This window comes from Lithobates pipiens, unplaced genomic scaffold (assembly GCF_037356315.1).
Source record: "Lithobates pipiens isolate NorthernLeopardFrog02 unplaced genomic scaffold, aLitPip1_a1.2 Scaffold_8, whole genome shotgun sequence".
In the NCBI taxonomy this organism is placed as follows: Eukaryota; Metazoa; Chordata; class Amphibia; order Anura; family Ranidae; genus Lithobates; species Lithobates pipiens.
Genome location: NW_027507903.1, coordinates 255,471,414 through 255,488,389, shown reverse-complemented (window position 1 = coordinate 255,488,389; position 16,976 = coordinate 255,471,414). Strand labels below are relative to the sequence as shown.

The 16,976-nt window shown below is 38.6% G+C and overlaps 1 protein-coding gene across 3 annotated transcripts in view; it reads left to right on the top strand.

Annotated features, from left to right (window-relative positions):
• The window catches only part of PLEKHG7 (pleckstrin homology and RhoGEF domain containing G7), a 154,556-nt gene that overhangs the window by 69,841 nt on the left and 67,739 nt on the right, over positions 1 to 16,976 (top strand). For all 3 annotated transcript variants that reach the window (XM_077470785.1, XM_077470787.1, XM_077470786.1), the window contains 3 exons: positions 9,343 to 9,470; positions 15,361 to 15,401; positions 16,291 to 16,389. In XM_077470785.1, the coding sequence (XP_077326911.1) occupies positions 9,343 to 9,470; positions 15,361 to 15,401; positions 16,291 to 16,389 (268 nt within the window). The remainder of the gene's footprint in view (positions 1 to 9,342; positions 9,471 to 15,360; positions 15,402 to 16,290; positions 16,390 to 16,976) is intronic.

Genomic DNA, 16,976 nt, shown 5'->3' with positions numbered 1-16,976 from the left:
AAATGGAGCCTTTCGGCTTCATTTCCCGGTTCCCTACTGCGCATGCGCAAGCCGCGCGGCGCAATCCGGACGGTCCCCGCTGCCTCTGGGAACTGTGTGTTTCCCAGCAGGCAGCGGGGCACTTGCGCAAAGGGGCGGGCAGTTGCGGAAAGGGGCGTAATCTACGCCCCTTTCCGCAGACAGCTATCCCGGAAGTGGGTGCAGTTACCTGGATTATCCAGGTAACTGCACCCCCCTCCCCCCTGAAAGGTGCCAATTGTGGCGCCGGAGGGGGGGGGGATTCCGATGAGCGGAGGTCCATTTTAGGGTGGACCTCCGCTTTAATAGAATCACAGAACAAATATACATGCTTGTATCGGTTGTTTAGGCACTGAGTAGAAATACAGCCTGACCGTCTCTTGGTAAAATAGCAATTATCTGATAAAAATCAAACCAAGCTGAGATCAGCTAGGGGATGTCTGCATAGGTTGCACGGTTTCCAATTCTCTCCTTATCCAAACACAAAGAAGCAGATTTTGCAAATATTTATTTAATAAACACATTTGTTTCCCACATATGAAAGCGCACACACACCTCTGAGAAAAGTGAATGGCTTTCTGCTCAGCTAAACCCTCTGGTAAGCCATATTTGGTTCTTCTACACTTCATAGGAGTTTCACCCAGGCTTCAATGGACCCTATTTGCAGTACAGGTTCTGCTCTGAGATAAATGTGAATGGAGCACGGATATATCCAGATTACAATGTACATAACTTTTCAAGTCAATAAAGTTCATATTGGTGTTTTGTGCCTTTGGTAACAACTTTTGATTCTGTCACAGAGCCAGTTTAGATGTATTTTGTACCGTCATATCAAGCCCAACAACTTAGCACAACCATTCTCTCCAAATATTTTTTTTTGTCGGTGGGGTGGTTACTGTCATGTCATAACTAACAATATATTATTTTTTTTAATTACATCCTACTGTATAATTTCCACTTTCTAACAATGGCTAAAACTGCAATGCATGTATAAATAAAGCTGTGTGGTAAATGTGATGTATTAGGGCCAAGGGCCCATATTTTATCTGAAACATGTAAAGCTGTGAGAGGCAACATCATGATCGGTGAGGCGCGTCTGTTGAATTTTATTATTTATTTATTTCAGGTACTTGTATAGCGCCGTCAATTTACACAGTGCTTTACATATACATTGTACATTCACATCAGTCCCTACCCTCAAGGAGCTTACAATCTAAGGGCCTTAACTCACATTCATACATTTATGCAAAAAAAAACGCGCTTATGGAATAGGCTACAATCGAACAGTGATATATATGAATATTTATGTACCCCCAGATTCTTTTTCTCTTAATAATTAATTTTGCAAAAAAATGTAATTGTTTTTATGAGGTTGCTGCCTCCCTGAAAACCACAGGCTGCATTTAACAACCTGGGTTTGAAAATTGAATAATTGTTGTGGGCTATTGGCGCTACCTCAGGCTGGTGTTCAATCTGAACCTGCCTTAACCGTTTATTATCCCTAAAGGCTATATGTATATATATATTGCACCCGTGTTTAATATTGTATTCCTATTATTGTGATTATACCAAAAAAGGTTTTTTTCTTTATATCCTTAATCCAACCAAATGTGACTATACACCACTTCTGTTAATTACCACATATAAATTCACTGGTTTCAAAAGAGCTGAAAAACAAAAGCCATACCCAAAACACAGAAAATCAAAAACCGAATAATATTCACACTATTCTGTGATGGTGAAAAAAATCCCTATATATATGGGAAGTATAACATCTAGACCTCCACTGCACGTGCACAATCCTTGTGCTAATTGTTGTTTGTTATACTATAAAGGCCCCCAAGCCTTAATATCTAGATTTGTGTGTACCACCAAAAACCTAAAAAATGCAACCTTATTCAAAACCAAAAAAAAAAAATCCTTATAAACAAAAAACAAAAAACAAAAAACAGAAAATGTGAAAAAATAAATGTGAACAGAAACATATAAAAAAATATAAAAATATATAAAAAATCATATATATAGTCCAAAGATAGTCTTTCTTCAGGTATTCCCAGAAGTACAATTATTCTGCTTCAAGTGACAGAAAGGTGACTTTTGTGATTATGCCTGTTTATTGGTGACTTCCGTGCTTATCCCCCTCAAGGGTCCCCACTCACCGAATCCACGCACCCCCTAGGGGGTTACACGCCTGTAATCTGTGTTCCACTTTATTGAGGATCCCACTGCTTGGCTCTGTCTTCAACAGGTCCTCTCCAGGATTTTTTTTCTCCCATCTCATTTTAAAAATCCTGGAGAGGACCTGTTGAAGACAGAGCCAAGCAGTGGGATCCTCAATAAAGTGGAACACAGATTACAGGCGTGTAACCCCCTAGGGGGTGCGTGGATTCGGTGAGTGGGGACCCTTGAGGGGGATAAGCACGGAAGTCACCAATAAACAGGCATAATCACAAAAGTCACCTTTCTGTCACTTGAAGCAGAATAATTGTACTTCTGGGAATACCTGAAGAAAGACTATCTTTGGACTATATATATGATTTTTTATATTTTTTTTATATGTTTCTTTTCACATTTATTTTTTCACATTTCTGTTTTTTGTTTTTTGTTTATAAAGGGTTTTTTTTTTTTTTTTTTTTTTTTGGTTTTGAATAAGGTTGCATTTTTTAGGTTTTTGGTGGTACACACAAATCTAGATATTAAGGCTTGGGGGCCTTTATAGTATAACAAACAACAATTAGCACAAGGATTGTGCACGTGCAGTGGAGGTCTAGATGTTATACTTCCCATATATATAGGGATTTTTTTCACCATCACAGAATAGTGTGAATATTATTCGGTTTTTGATTTTCTGTGTTTTGGGTATGGCTTTTGTTTTTCAGCTCTTTTGAAACCAGTGAATTTATATGTGGTAATTAACAGAAGTGGTGTATAGTCACATTTGGTTGGATTAAGGATATAAAGAAAAAAACCTTTTTTGGTATAATCACAATAATAGGAATACAATATTAAACACGGGTGCAATATATATATATACATATAGCCTTTAGGGATAATAAACGGTTAAGGCAGGTTCAGATTGAACACCAGCCTGAGGTAGCGCCAATAGCCCACAACAATTATTCACATTCATACATACTAGGGACAATTTAGACAGGATCCAATTAGCCTACCAGCATGTCTTTGGAGTGTGGGAGGAAACCAGATTACCCGGAGGAAACCCACGCAGGCATAGGGAGAACATGCAAACTCCAGGCAGATAGTGTCGTGGTTGGGATTTGAACCAGTGACCCTTCTTACTGCTAGGTGAAAGTGCTATCCACTACACCACTGTGCCTGAACAGAGATTGAACAGATTCCACACTGATCTGCCTGTATTGGCCACATTAGATGCCAAGTGCTGCAGGGAAACAAAAAAAAGAACAATAAAAACTGGTAGGAAGGCTGAGCTACAAGTAAAAGTAGATTTATAATTAATCCTGTAAAACTTGAAGTTTTTCATAAAAGTCAAACTCCATGAAGTTGGAGGGTTGCAGAGGGTATCAAAGCACCCAGTGTGTGTAGGAGAGAAGTGCATAGGATATAAAAGGGGGAAATTTGCTCAGGAGTGGAGTAACAGATGGGGGTATGAGAGGGAGCACTATGTGCAGGAAAGGATTGCTAGAGTTTGAGAGGGAATGGTATGTCCAGGAAAGGAATCAACAGTGTATAAAGGTGGGGGGGGGGGGGGGGGCAGTATGTGCAGGTGCGGCGTGCTGGAGGGTATGATGGCAGCCTATATGTGCAGAAGGGGGTTACCGAAGGGTATGAGAAGGGGCAGTATGTGCAGGAGAGAAAGATGGAGGATAGGACAGAAGTGCCAAAGGGTATGATGGTGGCCTGCATATGCAGAAGAGGGTTGCTGAAGGGTAGGAGAGGGCGCAGTGTAATCAGGAGAGGAATACAGAGGTTATGAGATGAACAATATGTGCAGAAAAAATGTACAGAGGGTATAAAAGAAGGAAGTATGTGAGGGAGAGGATTGGTAGTATGCTGATATGAGAAGGTACAGTATATGCAAAAGAAGAGTGTAAAAGATGTGACAGGAGGCAGTATGCACAGGAGAGGAGTGTTGGATGGTATGAAGGTGGCCAATATGTGAAGTATAGGAGAATGGAAGGGTATACCAGCATACAGCACCCACAGTGTGCGGGAAAAGGGTGTGAAGGGTATGACAGTGAGCCCACATAGTAGTGACGAATACATGTAGTTGAATTTGACCAAATCAATTTTTTTTTTGATTGTGTCAAACAGCCTTTTCAAGGGAAAGACCATTTAAACTATTGATTTTGTTATTGTTCATCCGTTCATTGTTTTGTGTTTGCCCATCAATATACATTCTTAATAATTAACGTCAAGCTAATCTTTTTAACATGTACAATATATCTAAAAGAGAATTGACCCAGAAAAAATGTATATCAGTGTCCACCTGATTTCCTATAACTAATATTCATGTGTATTTCATTATAAATATCATTAAAATAACAATACAAATCATGTTCATTATTTACTAGTCTGTAGTCATCGTTAATGGGATTTCGCAAACCTTTGTCCATTGTATTGTTTTGACTTTTTCAGTCCGGTGTTTAACCACTTCAGCCCCGGACCATTTGGCCAAAGAGCACTTTTTGCGATTCGACACTTTGTCAATTTACCTGACAATTGCACGATTGTGCGACGTGGCTCCCAAACAAAACTGACATTCTTTTTTTTTCTTACAAATAGAGCTTTCTTTTGGTGGTATATGATCACCTCTGCGGTTTTTTATTTTTGCGCTATAAACAAAAAAATAGCGACAATTTTGAAAAAAACGCATTATTGTTTACTTTTTGCTATAATAAATATCCCCCAAAAATATATAAAAAAAAAGTTTTTTTCCTCAGTTTAGGCCGATACGCATTCTTCTACATGTTTTTGGTGAAAAAAATAGCAATAAGCATTTATTGATTGTTTTGCATAAAAGTTATAGCGTCTACAAAATAGGGGATAGTTTATGGCATTTTTATTAATAATTTAATTTTTTACTAGTAATGGTGGCAATTGGCAATTTTTATCATGACTGCGACATTATGGCGGACACATCGGACAATTTTGACACATTTTCGGGACCACTCACATTTATACAGCGATCAGTGCGAGTAAAAATGCATTGATTACTGTGTAAATATGACTGGCAGTGAAGGGGTTAACACTAGGTGGCGCTGTAGAGGTTAAGTGTGTCCTAGGGAGTGATTCTAACTGTGTGGGGGCGTGGATACGTGTGACACGTCACTGATCAACGCTCCCAATTACGGGGAGCTGTGATTGGTGACAGTGTCACTAGGCAGAGCTTGCGGCGGGTGTGAGCACGCAATGGCATGGCAGCAAATTCAAAGGGATGTACAAGTACGCCCATTTGCGCAGCCATGCCATTCTGTTGATGTATATCTACATGCGGCATTCAGGAAACGGTTAAAGCCTCATACACACTTTTTTTTTTTTTTCCTTTTTTGTTCAACCCAGCGGTCTGAAGAGAAAAAAAAAACAGCTCAGGTCGGAGCGATATACACTGTTGTTCTATTGTGTTCTGACAGGGGGACAGAATGTTCTGGGGGGGCGGCATCGCCTGAGAGCGCTGATCAGGAGCCGGTCGGCAGACCTTTTTGCGATCATGCCCTTGTTGGACTGGCTGCAATACACATGGGCTGAATATCAGCCGGTTTCTATTGAACTGGGCGATGCCGCCCGTCATTTGGCCCGTGCATACAGGGCTTTAGGCCAAACTTCGTTACTTTATTGTTGAAAACATGAAATACTGTAACTGAGATAACTGTACAGATAAGATAAATTCAAGATAAAGAAATTAAAGATCAGTAGTAATCTTCCTTTATGAAAAAAGTTAGACAAAATAATGAGAGAGGTCAGCAACTTCCCATGTTAAAGTTTAATAAACACTTTCTGAGCATATTCGGTGAATATGAAAACTTTGAACTTTCACAAGCTTGCTACAGTAATCGCCTGAATCGGCCTCGTCTATAGAGTGATGGCTCTTCCATCACATATGACTGCTTTACACATGAACACATGAAGCCTTGTAAACACAAATTCAATTTCACCTAAGGGTCCTTTCACACGGGGCGGATCAGTTCTGATCCGCCCCGTGGATATCCGTTTGCTCAGTGGGGATCACTCCGTCGATCCCCACTGAGCAGGGAGATGACAGGTCCGTCTCTGCACACTGCACAGGGACGGACCTGTCACAGCGCCGCTCTCCCCTATGGGAGATCAGATGACGACGGACCGCAGTGCCCGTCGTCACCCGATCCGATCCGCAGACGGATGGAAAAATAGCTTTTTCCTCCGTTACACTTTTTCGGATCGGAGCGGGTCGGATGTCGGCGGACATGTCACCGCTGACATCCGACGCTCCATAGAGCTCTATGGAGCATCCGTTCAGGTCCGCCTGAAAAACTGACAGGCGGGCCTGAACGGGACGTCAGTGTGAAAGGGGCCTTAGAATGCGTGCTTATACATGAAGCAGCGATCGTCCTATTCCTACTGAAACCACCTCTTTTTGATACGTTTGTACACAGCTTTACTCCCCGCCACCAGGTGACAGTTGGGTGCCAGAGTGACCAAGCACCAGCATTGTTACTGAGGAACAGGGACTCAGTAGTACTCACAAGTACTGTGAACTTTTTGCTGCTGGCCACTGACTAGAGCTGTGTAGGAATGGAAACTATGCAAAGCTTGGTAGGGCGGCAATTAATGCATAACTTTACTTATATAAAAAAAAGAGTATTTATTTTTGTCTCTTCTGCCAAAAACCTTTTGTCCTGCTCCTAGAATTTTTTTTTCCCCATACTGTTTGCTGCCTGCAGTATATGTGCCGTGCACTTTACACTCTCAGCCAAGTGTCAGAAAAATGACATCATCAATGGCCAAGGAAGAACAATGAAAACCTGGAATAACGATTGGCAAGGGGCAGCTCTAAACTGTTAGTACTGGAAAAGGGCAAACCAAGAGCTGAGTTCACCATAATGTACAAATCATAAGCATTATGTAAAAGGGCAGGGAACCTACAGTTTTGTTTTGAGTTAAACATTTGCTTTGCCTGCCTGTGAAAATTTTAAAGAGCAACTGCAGTCTTCTCATATAATTTGTGATAAAAACATCTTTGCTATTCTGAAGCTTCCCTCCAACCACTTTGCATATTTTATATATACTGTGATTCTGTACTTGCCAAATATGCTGCAGAAATCTCCCTCCACTGAGTCTGGCTGCATCCATTTTAACTGGGCAGCTGAAGCTGCTGCCTGTTCATATTCCTGGATTTACACAGAGGCACACCTTCAGCTCTGAAGCTCTCATTGGCCCTCTTATGACTCATCCCTTCCTGGCAAACTCTCACAAGAGTGAGAGAAAAAGCTGCGCATGATGTCATAAGCCTAGGCTAATGACCAGACAAAGAGGAAGTGGGCTGTATAAGGCATTTACTTGCAGAAAAAAAATGTTTTACTATTCAAAGTTGAAAAACAACAAGGGCGGAAGATTTAAAAGATGGAAAGTTGAAAAAATGACTGAAGTACTTGTACCATGAGCTACATAAAGACTGTTTATGGAAGAAACAACATTTTGTTTTGCATGGTTTAAAAAAAAAGCACTTTAGTTGCTATATTCACATATATGAAATTCTTGTGTGCCATGTTTGCACGATTACAGCAGCCCATTTCTGTGAATGGGCTGCTGTACCTGCAGAACAAAGGTCCCTACACCTTTTTAAAATCACAGTGGCATGGAAACCGCACAGTTCTTTTGCACCACGTGGTTTGCAAAACCTGAAAGCATGATGTGTTTTTTTGACATTTTTACAGCAGCTGTTTTTGGCTGTTGACATTTTCTTTCTACAGTCATTAAACTCTCCATCATGTTATCCTATGTGTCCATGCACACATAGGCTGTTATTAGCAGTTTTGGGCAGTGTCGTTTTTGAGCAGTAAAAAAAAAAAAAAAAAACTAATGGGTTCTGTTTTTCTTAAAAAAAAAACAAAAAAACAAAAAAAAACGGTAACACATAAAATCCGCTATTGCAAAAATGTTGAAAAACTCACTGCAAAGCTACTGCCGTTCTTATAACGTCCAGTGTGTATGAGGCCTTATTGTGAACCTAACCTGTGTATATATGAGATGCATTTTTTTCCAACTGAATTTGAATTATTCTGACCATAGTAATGTAGAAGGCTTTAACAATCCACAGTGGCTCTACTGCCCACCTCTTTATGTGGTCATTAACAAAAATGACATCTCCTGCCTGTGGGAAATGTTTTTCTATATCATTGAAAAATGAGGGCTAGGGCTCAAGGGGTCCCACGTAGTTCAAAAAGTTTTTTTAAATGCAGCTTATTCTGTAGTCTCTATTTAGAAAGAACCTATTTGTAAAATAAAACATTTCTACAATAAACACAAGATATGAAAATCTACTTAAAAAAGTATAAGCTTTAAATAAAATAAATTGACCCAAACCATTTTAATTGTAGGCATAGGACACCATTGTTTGTATATTATTAGTTTAGAAATATTGTGTTTGTCTATTACTGTGATGCAGAAGGAGATTGGACTTTATTTTAGTAGTCATTCATGCAGAAATCCAGATAATTTCAAAGGGTTCCTAAACTTTTTCTTAAATAGTATAATATTAGTAATATACAGTGGATAAAAATAACTCTGATTTACCCATACTGAGAAAAATATGCAGAGTAAAAATTGCATGACAAGTCCCACTGAATTCTTGCCAGAAATGTAAGTCACCATTACCAAATTTTCTAGTTGTGGAGACATTCTACTTTTTCAATTATACTGGAATTTTAATAAAGATAAGTAGTAATCATCCTTCATCAAAGCAGTTGGGCAAATAATCAGAGAAAGGCCCGTAACTACCTTTTGTTAAAGTTAATTAACACTTGTCAGTCAGAGAGTATTAGCTGAAATAAGCATTTGCAGGGGGACCTTTGAACTTTCACATATTTGGTTTGTAAACAGCTACCAGCACTGTAACCAGACCTTGATGAAAGCCTATGGTCCAATATATTAATAATGAGTTGTATATACTTATTATGTGTAAGATGAAAATAAACATAAGGCCGATCTGCTATAAAAAAAACATATTGATACATATATTAAAGGAACTGTAGCACCCGCATCATATATAAATTAGTAAACCGTATATGAGGAGTACAGCATATACCCTAAAGGATCTCAAATGGCTTACACCTTAACTGTAACAACTATGATATTATTTTGTTTTTAAAGACGGAGTGAAAGGCGACGCAGTTCAGTAGTGCTAAGCATACCTGGTCTGGAGGTGTTTCCAGGAGATCTTCTGGTATCAGATGGCGCCTCTGATTATATGTACAATGCTTCATGGTTGCCTAATGCAGGTAAGTTCACAAACTGCCAAATAAGCTGGATAAAATAGTCTGCCTTTGAGTGGAGTTTGGCTGAGGTATAGTCTCATCTATCCATACTGTATGAGATGCAATTAAATCCCATAAGAGTTTATGCACTTAATTGTTTTATCCTACAAGCATATCAACATACACAGTTGATGATTGTCATTAAGTACCTACAAGTTTTAGAGGCAATGGGCCCAATCAAGCTTTTTTATAGGGCATAGAAGATATCCTTGTGCCCCTTGTAGGATTGACGTTAGAATTTGTGGAACAAAAAAATCTTTTGAGCTGGTCAGGTTGTTACTTAGACCTCATTCATATGGCTGATTATTGGAATGCCCAGTGCAGGGCTGTGTTCTGCCAGCATGGAAATGCACAGGTTTTGCGTGTTTACCCTGGTCGACAGTCCCATAGATGTCTATTGGGACACATGGCTGCATGGACACAGCAGCTGTGCTCATTGTAACATCTGCACAAGTGCACAGCCAGGGTGAGTTCAGGGAGATCTGCACCCCTGTGCTGGCAAAACACGACCCTGCATGGGACACGCATGAACAAGGCTTTTTAAGTAAACCTTACAATTTCCAACTGAGCATATGATGGAAAAATGCATAAGTAGATGTTCTTCATGTCAAAAGGATCAGTACATTCAGCGACACAGGCCTCTGCTTTTCCTTTTCAAGGTCAAACTTGGCCCTGTCCCCCTTTCCAGAAGAAAAGTTACGTTTTGTAGAAAAAATTCAGCTGCCTATGTTTTTGGGTCTGCTGATGTTTTGACATAAGTAGAGTCTGCTGATTTACGACATCAGATGTCCGCTTTTAACTTCAACTTGTTCAATTAAAATTTGATAATAAAATCTAGAAGCTGATTGGTGACAGATCTAAGTGCACCAGTTTTAGTAAATATCCCCCATAGTTTTCACCTAAACCGTATGTATAGCCAAAACGTCTTTTTTTTATTTTTTTTTATTTTTTTGTGGATAGAGTAGGTAAGGGTGAAATTCCTGCTGATTTATTTTCTGCCTTATATGTCCTGTTAGGGAGATTTTCCTTGGCTTCCTGTTTTTGAGACAAGACAGGAAGAGAGAGAAAAACAGTTATCAATGGAACAAGCATATTGGAAGGTTTCCCCTCCGCTCAGGTTCTAGTAAAACTGTAAACGTTTAGATTTCCCATCACTTTCTGTCCCTGTGACAGTGATCAGTAGACCGTTCCAGAGGGTGGATTTATTGGGAACACAGACAGCAATAATATGACCAGGGATTCTAGTTATTTCCTGCTCTATCCAAAAGCTCTGCCCCAGCATGATTTTGCCCTCTAGCTGATCTCCTCTGTCACTGGTTGCCACCACACCTGGTTGATAGATAGAGTCAGCCAAATACTTCCTGTAAACCTAGGCTGTCATTGACGCATCCCTGGGCTTATCATTACAACCCGTGTTAACAGTGTATTGCATCACAGAACAACACTCGCATGTCACAATGATTGTACACACTATTGTATGCACCCGTGAAGCACACCTACAGCCAAATTTGAGAGCGCTTGTCACATGTCCACATGGAATATTTTTTCTTGATACACTTCTTTTGAATTGGTAATGCTTTGATGAGTTGTTAATGTTTAGCTTGTCTTATGTCTGTGGAGACTTCCCTAATGGTTCAGTAAACTCACACGGTGGTCTGAGTCATCCTTTTCTTTTTTTTACATAAACGTTTTATTGAAAATATTTGAATAGTACATAGACACAAATGAGCCCGATATAGTCACATGGGTATGTATCAACAAGACAGAAATATAACATGACTAACCATCTCTAAGCAGGAAACTTATTCTCCATTGGGGTAATGATGTTTAGATGTAAATACCCTAGAAGAGCGAGGGAAGAACTACAGAACAAAAAAGAAAAATGGGGAAGATGGAAGAGTGAGCTTTATTAATCCTAGCTTATAGAAGAACAACTTTCCCTATAAATTTCACCGTGCTGAAGCAGGAACACAGGTGTGAGATACCACGGATGTAGTGCTAACAAACCATGTTTAGCAAGTGGCTTCAACTCTTCCAAGCTCCTCTGGCTGTGTCCCTCAGAAGCTGGTAAAGATTAAGTGGGTCCCCTTACTCTCCGGGACTAGAAAGAAAAGAAAAAAAAATAAATGGGGGGGGGGGGGAAGGGGAGGAGGGATGAAAAAAGGAGGAGGGGGTATGTAGGGAAAAGGGGGAAGGAAGGAAGAGGATAAGAATGTATTGGGGAGAGGGGGTGAGGGAATCATCAATTACGCTCTCCAGCTTCCTATTGATAGAACACTAAAATGCGTCACGCCAGTAGAAGCCTTTTCTATTTTGGGGATAAGAAGTTTTCTGTTTTCTGTACTTATTTTTAACTGACAAAAAAAGTTGTGAGTTCTATAGTTCCACACTACTACTTTTGATATTATCTAAGTGACAGTTTTTTTAGGTAAATACATATTCCTAGGATGGCAAGCTATACCGTAATGACACACAGAAAGCAATTACTCCAAATTTATTATACCAGTAGTATAAAACAAGTATATAATAAAAATACCCAAGCACTGCTATGTTAAAGAACTGATTTGTGTTCATATTGAACAGCTGCAACTATTTGATAGTGATCTACCACCAATAATAAATATGTGATAATAATAGTGTGCTATTCATTATAAATTTTGAATCAATTGGAATGCCCAAAGACACATATGTATTGAGATATTGTGAATCGATGGTACAAATATATACAAAGGACAACAATAAATGAAAAATTGTTTAAACAAAAAATTATAAAAAGAAAAAAAAAATTATAAAAATATGTTGAAAAAATGTGATATATAAAGTCCACAGCCAATCCAAGGTTATTATGCAGATTCTTCTGTGATAACCGTAAATGATTTCACTCCGGAACATTGTAAAAACATTGGAAAAGAATATAAATAATTTTGGGCAAAAGTGAAATAAATAAAATTAACATCAAACAGTAGATAGATGAGGGATATATCAATCCTCTGTGTTAGAGTAAATATGGGTGATGTCAATCAAAGTTTACCAAAGTGCCTAATGTGCAAGTATAAAAAAAAAATCCAGATAAAAGTGTCTAAAAAATGAATATTAAAAATGAAATAAATACCTAATTCAATAAATGAATAAAAGTGAAAAAAATGTGTACTAAGTGAGCCTATCCCAGGAGTCCCAGGAGTAGAATAAATATCAATAAATACAACGATGCTCCAAATAACAGTAAATGTAAAAATAATTAAAATAAATTATTAAAATAAATTGGTAAAGTTCATAAATTGTTCATAGACGAAGGTCAGATAGCTATCTTCCTGGTTTATAGTCTCTCTGGACTCTCACCTTCTTAAATCGTTGTATTTATTCATATTTGTTCTACTCCTGGGATAGGCTCGCTTAGTAGACATCAATTTTTTCACTTTTATTAATTTAATTTTTTAATATTCATTTTTTAGACACTTTTTTATCTGGATATTTTTTTTTTTATACTTGCACATTAGGCACGGAGACACTTTGGTCAACTTTGATTGACATCACCCACATTTACTCTAACGCGTAGAGGATTGATATATCCCTCATCTATCTTTGCACATTGGCCCCCTGTGCTTTTTATCTAGTTGTTATATATTTTCCCTATACACATCACTGTTTGATTTGAATTTTATTTATTTCACTTTTGCACAAAATTATTTATGTTCTTTTCCACTAATTTGATGTTATTGTGAACACTTCGATTTTTCAGCACTTGTGAACACATCATCTATTTGTATCTTTCACTCACTCATTGATCCTTCTGGTCTACTCCTAGTAGCGAGAAGGACTTTATCACTTTTATTTCTCATTGTAAAAACATTGCTTGTTTGTTTTCAATTATTTTTATTAAGGTTTACAGAATACAAATCATACAATCCTCAACATTTCTTTGGGTATTGCACGTTGGTTACAACATAACATACATACACTTGCATTGGAAATCATTCCTGAATGTCCCGAGTCATCAGTTTAGCTTTCAGTTTCCGCTATGTGATATTAAGCAACTGCAAACCTTTGGCTAGTAGGACAATATGCACATTTAACTGTATATAAACTTTGCTGCCATACCCTTCCTTGCCTTGCCTCTGGGCTGAGGCTGGCTCCATCCTGTAAGTCTATGATATGATGTACAGCGGGGGCCGCCAGTTCCCGTGCCTCAGGTGTGGGCCCCCCCCGCACATCAACAGCTCAACTCGTCGAGAATCAAGATATTATCAATCCTTAACTAGGTAAGAAGGGAGAGGGGAGAAAGAATAGAATGCAATGGAAAGGAAGTTGGGAGTAGTGAAAGGGGAAGAGAAGGGGGGGGGGAAGGGGCTCCACGCTACCCAGATCGGTTAAGAGGGGTCTTCAGTTGGTAGGGTCCGAGGGACGTTTGTCAGGTATTTGATCCATGGGTCCCATACTTTATGAAATACTTTCATTTTGTCCTGTACTATTGTTGTAAGTCTTTCGTTGAACATAATCCATGATACTTTATGTTTAAATTGATCTAGTGGTAGGATTTCAGACCTCCAATTTCTTGCTATCGTGATTTTAGCAGTGTGTAACCAAAGTTGTAGACCCTGATCCAGAACCTCCTGACTTTGGGGCACGTCCACCAAATATGGTAAGCTGTCCCCATCTGTCCGAAATCCTCTGAAACAAGTCGAGGAGGCTCCTGGCACAAAAGTGGCTAATCTGGCCGGCACCATATACCACCGTAGCAAAACCTTGTAGTTGGCCTCGATAATTGAAGTGTTGATTGGGGAGCGAGATGCTGCGGTCGCTATTGAAAGCCATTCCTCGAGATCTCTTGTCTCTTGGAGGTCCCTTTCCCATAGAGTCATGTAGCTTAGTTTCACATTTGCATAAGTTAATACCATATACATTACAGATCTATAACCTCTAATCTTATCATGTTGTCTACATAAGTTTTCCATGGGTGTCATTGTCGCTAAGTCGCCCTTTCGGGCCAAGGTTCGTAAATAATGATGTATTTGGGTTAGCCTATAATGCTCTATAGGTGGCATCTGATATTTATCTATCAAGGATTGCTTGTTTATTTAAACAAAAAAATTTCCACAAAAAAACGCTCATAGGCAGCTCTCCCCCTCACCGTGCTTCCGAGAAAATGAACCACCGGACGTGATGTCACTGGCTCCTCCCGACGTGTTGCGTCACAGGTCATGTGATGTTCTCAAGGGAAACAATATATCCAAGTGCGTGGACTATTTTGTGTTTAAATAAACAAGCATTGTTTTTACAATCTTGCGCAATGGTGCTTTTTCATTTGCTTCGAGTATCTAACCTCAAGGAGTGGATCCCAAGGTGCACAGAGAGGAAAATACAGGATCCTATTACTTAACTGCGGATGGTCTCTTCCAATCCTTTACTTACATCATTAAAGCGTGATTTGACCCAAGGGGTTATATCGATGAGGTAAGCAGGCGTGGCACCGAGAGGTGGCCGTGTTAATCTTATTTTTTTCAAATCACACACTTGTATATTATTGTGTGGCACGGATCCCGGAGTGAAATAATTTACGGTTATCACGGAAGAATCTGCATAATAACCTTGGATTGCATGTGAGCTTTTATATTTATATATAGCACATTTTTTCAACATATTTTTATAATTTTTCGTTTAAACTATTTTTTGTTTATTGGTGTCCTTTTGTATATATGGTACCATTGATTCACAATATCTCACTATGTGTGTTTGGGCATTCCAATTGATTCTCAATTTATAATAATTAGCACACTATTATTTTTTATCAAGTATAAAACAAGTACTGTCAATGGTGAAAATTAAGGCATTAATAACACAATATTTTTTTATCTAGATGCTAAGAAGCCAAAATGGCCTTTCTCTAAGAAAACATCAGTGAGTATCTCCTATTTTCTTTTTATGTTTTTGTTTTAACAATGGTCTTTATTGTTACTTGGAGATAAATGGGCATGAATGCATGCATGATATTTAAAGTACAAATCCCTCTTAGATTGTAAGCTCTAAGGAGCAGGGCCCTCTGATTCTTACGGTATTAAAGTGTATTGTAAAGCGTATTGTATTTGTACTTGTATACCCTCAAGTTGTAAAGCGCTGCGTAAACTGTTGGCGCTATATAAATCCTGTATACAAATACAAATAATACCCTCTACCATGAAAGTTTATTTGTTTAAAAATTATTGGGCTGTTTTTTTTTTTTGAAGCTTAGAGAATTTTGGGGTTCCCAGTTTCAAGCACTGCCAGGGTTACAGGGTGATATCAGCATAGACCAGGGTGTGCATATTTGCACTCCTCTTCTTTTGGAAATACCAGTCTGGTGTGCCACACTCGTAGCCTTTTATGTGTTTTTTTTTATTTATTTTTTTGCTTTTTTTCATACAGGGTCCAACAGCCAGGAATTATTTTCAGATATCATAGAGATTAGAATAAGCAGCGTACCCATGGGTTCGGTTTAGGTTGGATGCTCTTTTCCATAGAGTTCTATTAGGTCCTATGGTTTCAATGAGCTTTCAGAAAGTGCACCAAAACTGTAGAACCTGATAGAACTCTATGGGAAAGCGCAGCTAACTCACTGGTACACCGCGCTGCTCTCGCAGTGTGGTCAAACCACACCGTGCCAGTGTGAAAGCAGCATTAGGCTTAAATCTGGTTGGTTGATTTGTTAATCATTAGTGGGTTATTAACAAGATTAAAATACTCTATACTATATGCCAGCAGGTAATTGTACTGTAAAAATGTCATAACTGTTGCTTTTTTTTCCTTTCAGTTTATCAAAGGGAAACAGAAACAGATTTCAGATTTGGAAAACTGCCTGTCTTGTTTCAAGATTCCAGATTTCAGTGAATACAGTTTTTACAATGTCAAGGTATCGTTGCAAAGCCTAAGTGGCTAATAATATACTGTAATATTTACATAACAAATATGTTTGGAAATTCAGAGTTTTATTAAAGTCCAACTCCAGCCAAAAAATGTTTTTTCTGTTTTGGCTAGAGGTTTCATGTGGTTTGTATGCAGATTTCCCTTCACTTTATTATGACCAGCTAACAATCACATAAATGGTCAGTGAAGGAGAATCTCCGAAAAGACCACAAACCTAAGCTCTAAGCTTTTCCTCCTCTATCCAAAACGTACATAAATGGCTAAGCTTTAATAAATATTATGCACAAATAATAATATTAATACGAAGTACAAGTCATTGTAGTTTTCATTTCATTCTATAACATCAGCATTGTAATAACAATACAAACAATAGTTATCTTTGACAATTCAATATAAGTTTACTTGAAAAATCTTTCATGTTGTGATTGCTGCCTGTCATCTGGCCATCTCTTTCCACAACTTTCTGGACCCCTTCATGTTTTTTTAAGCTTCTCTTCTGCTGTTTACTTTCAATTCATATTCCAATTCCAATACAAATCCCATGGTACCTGCTGCCTGCAAACAGTAAATTCT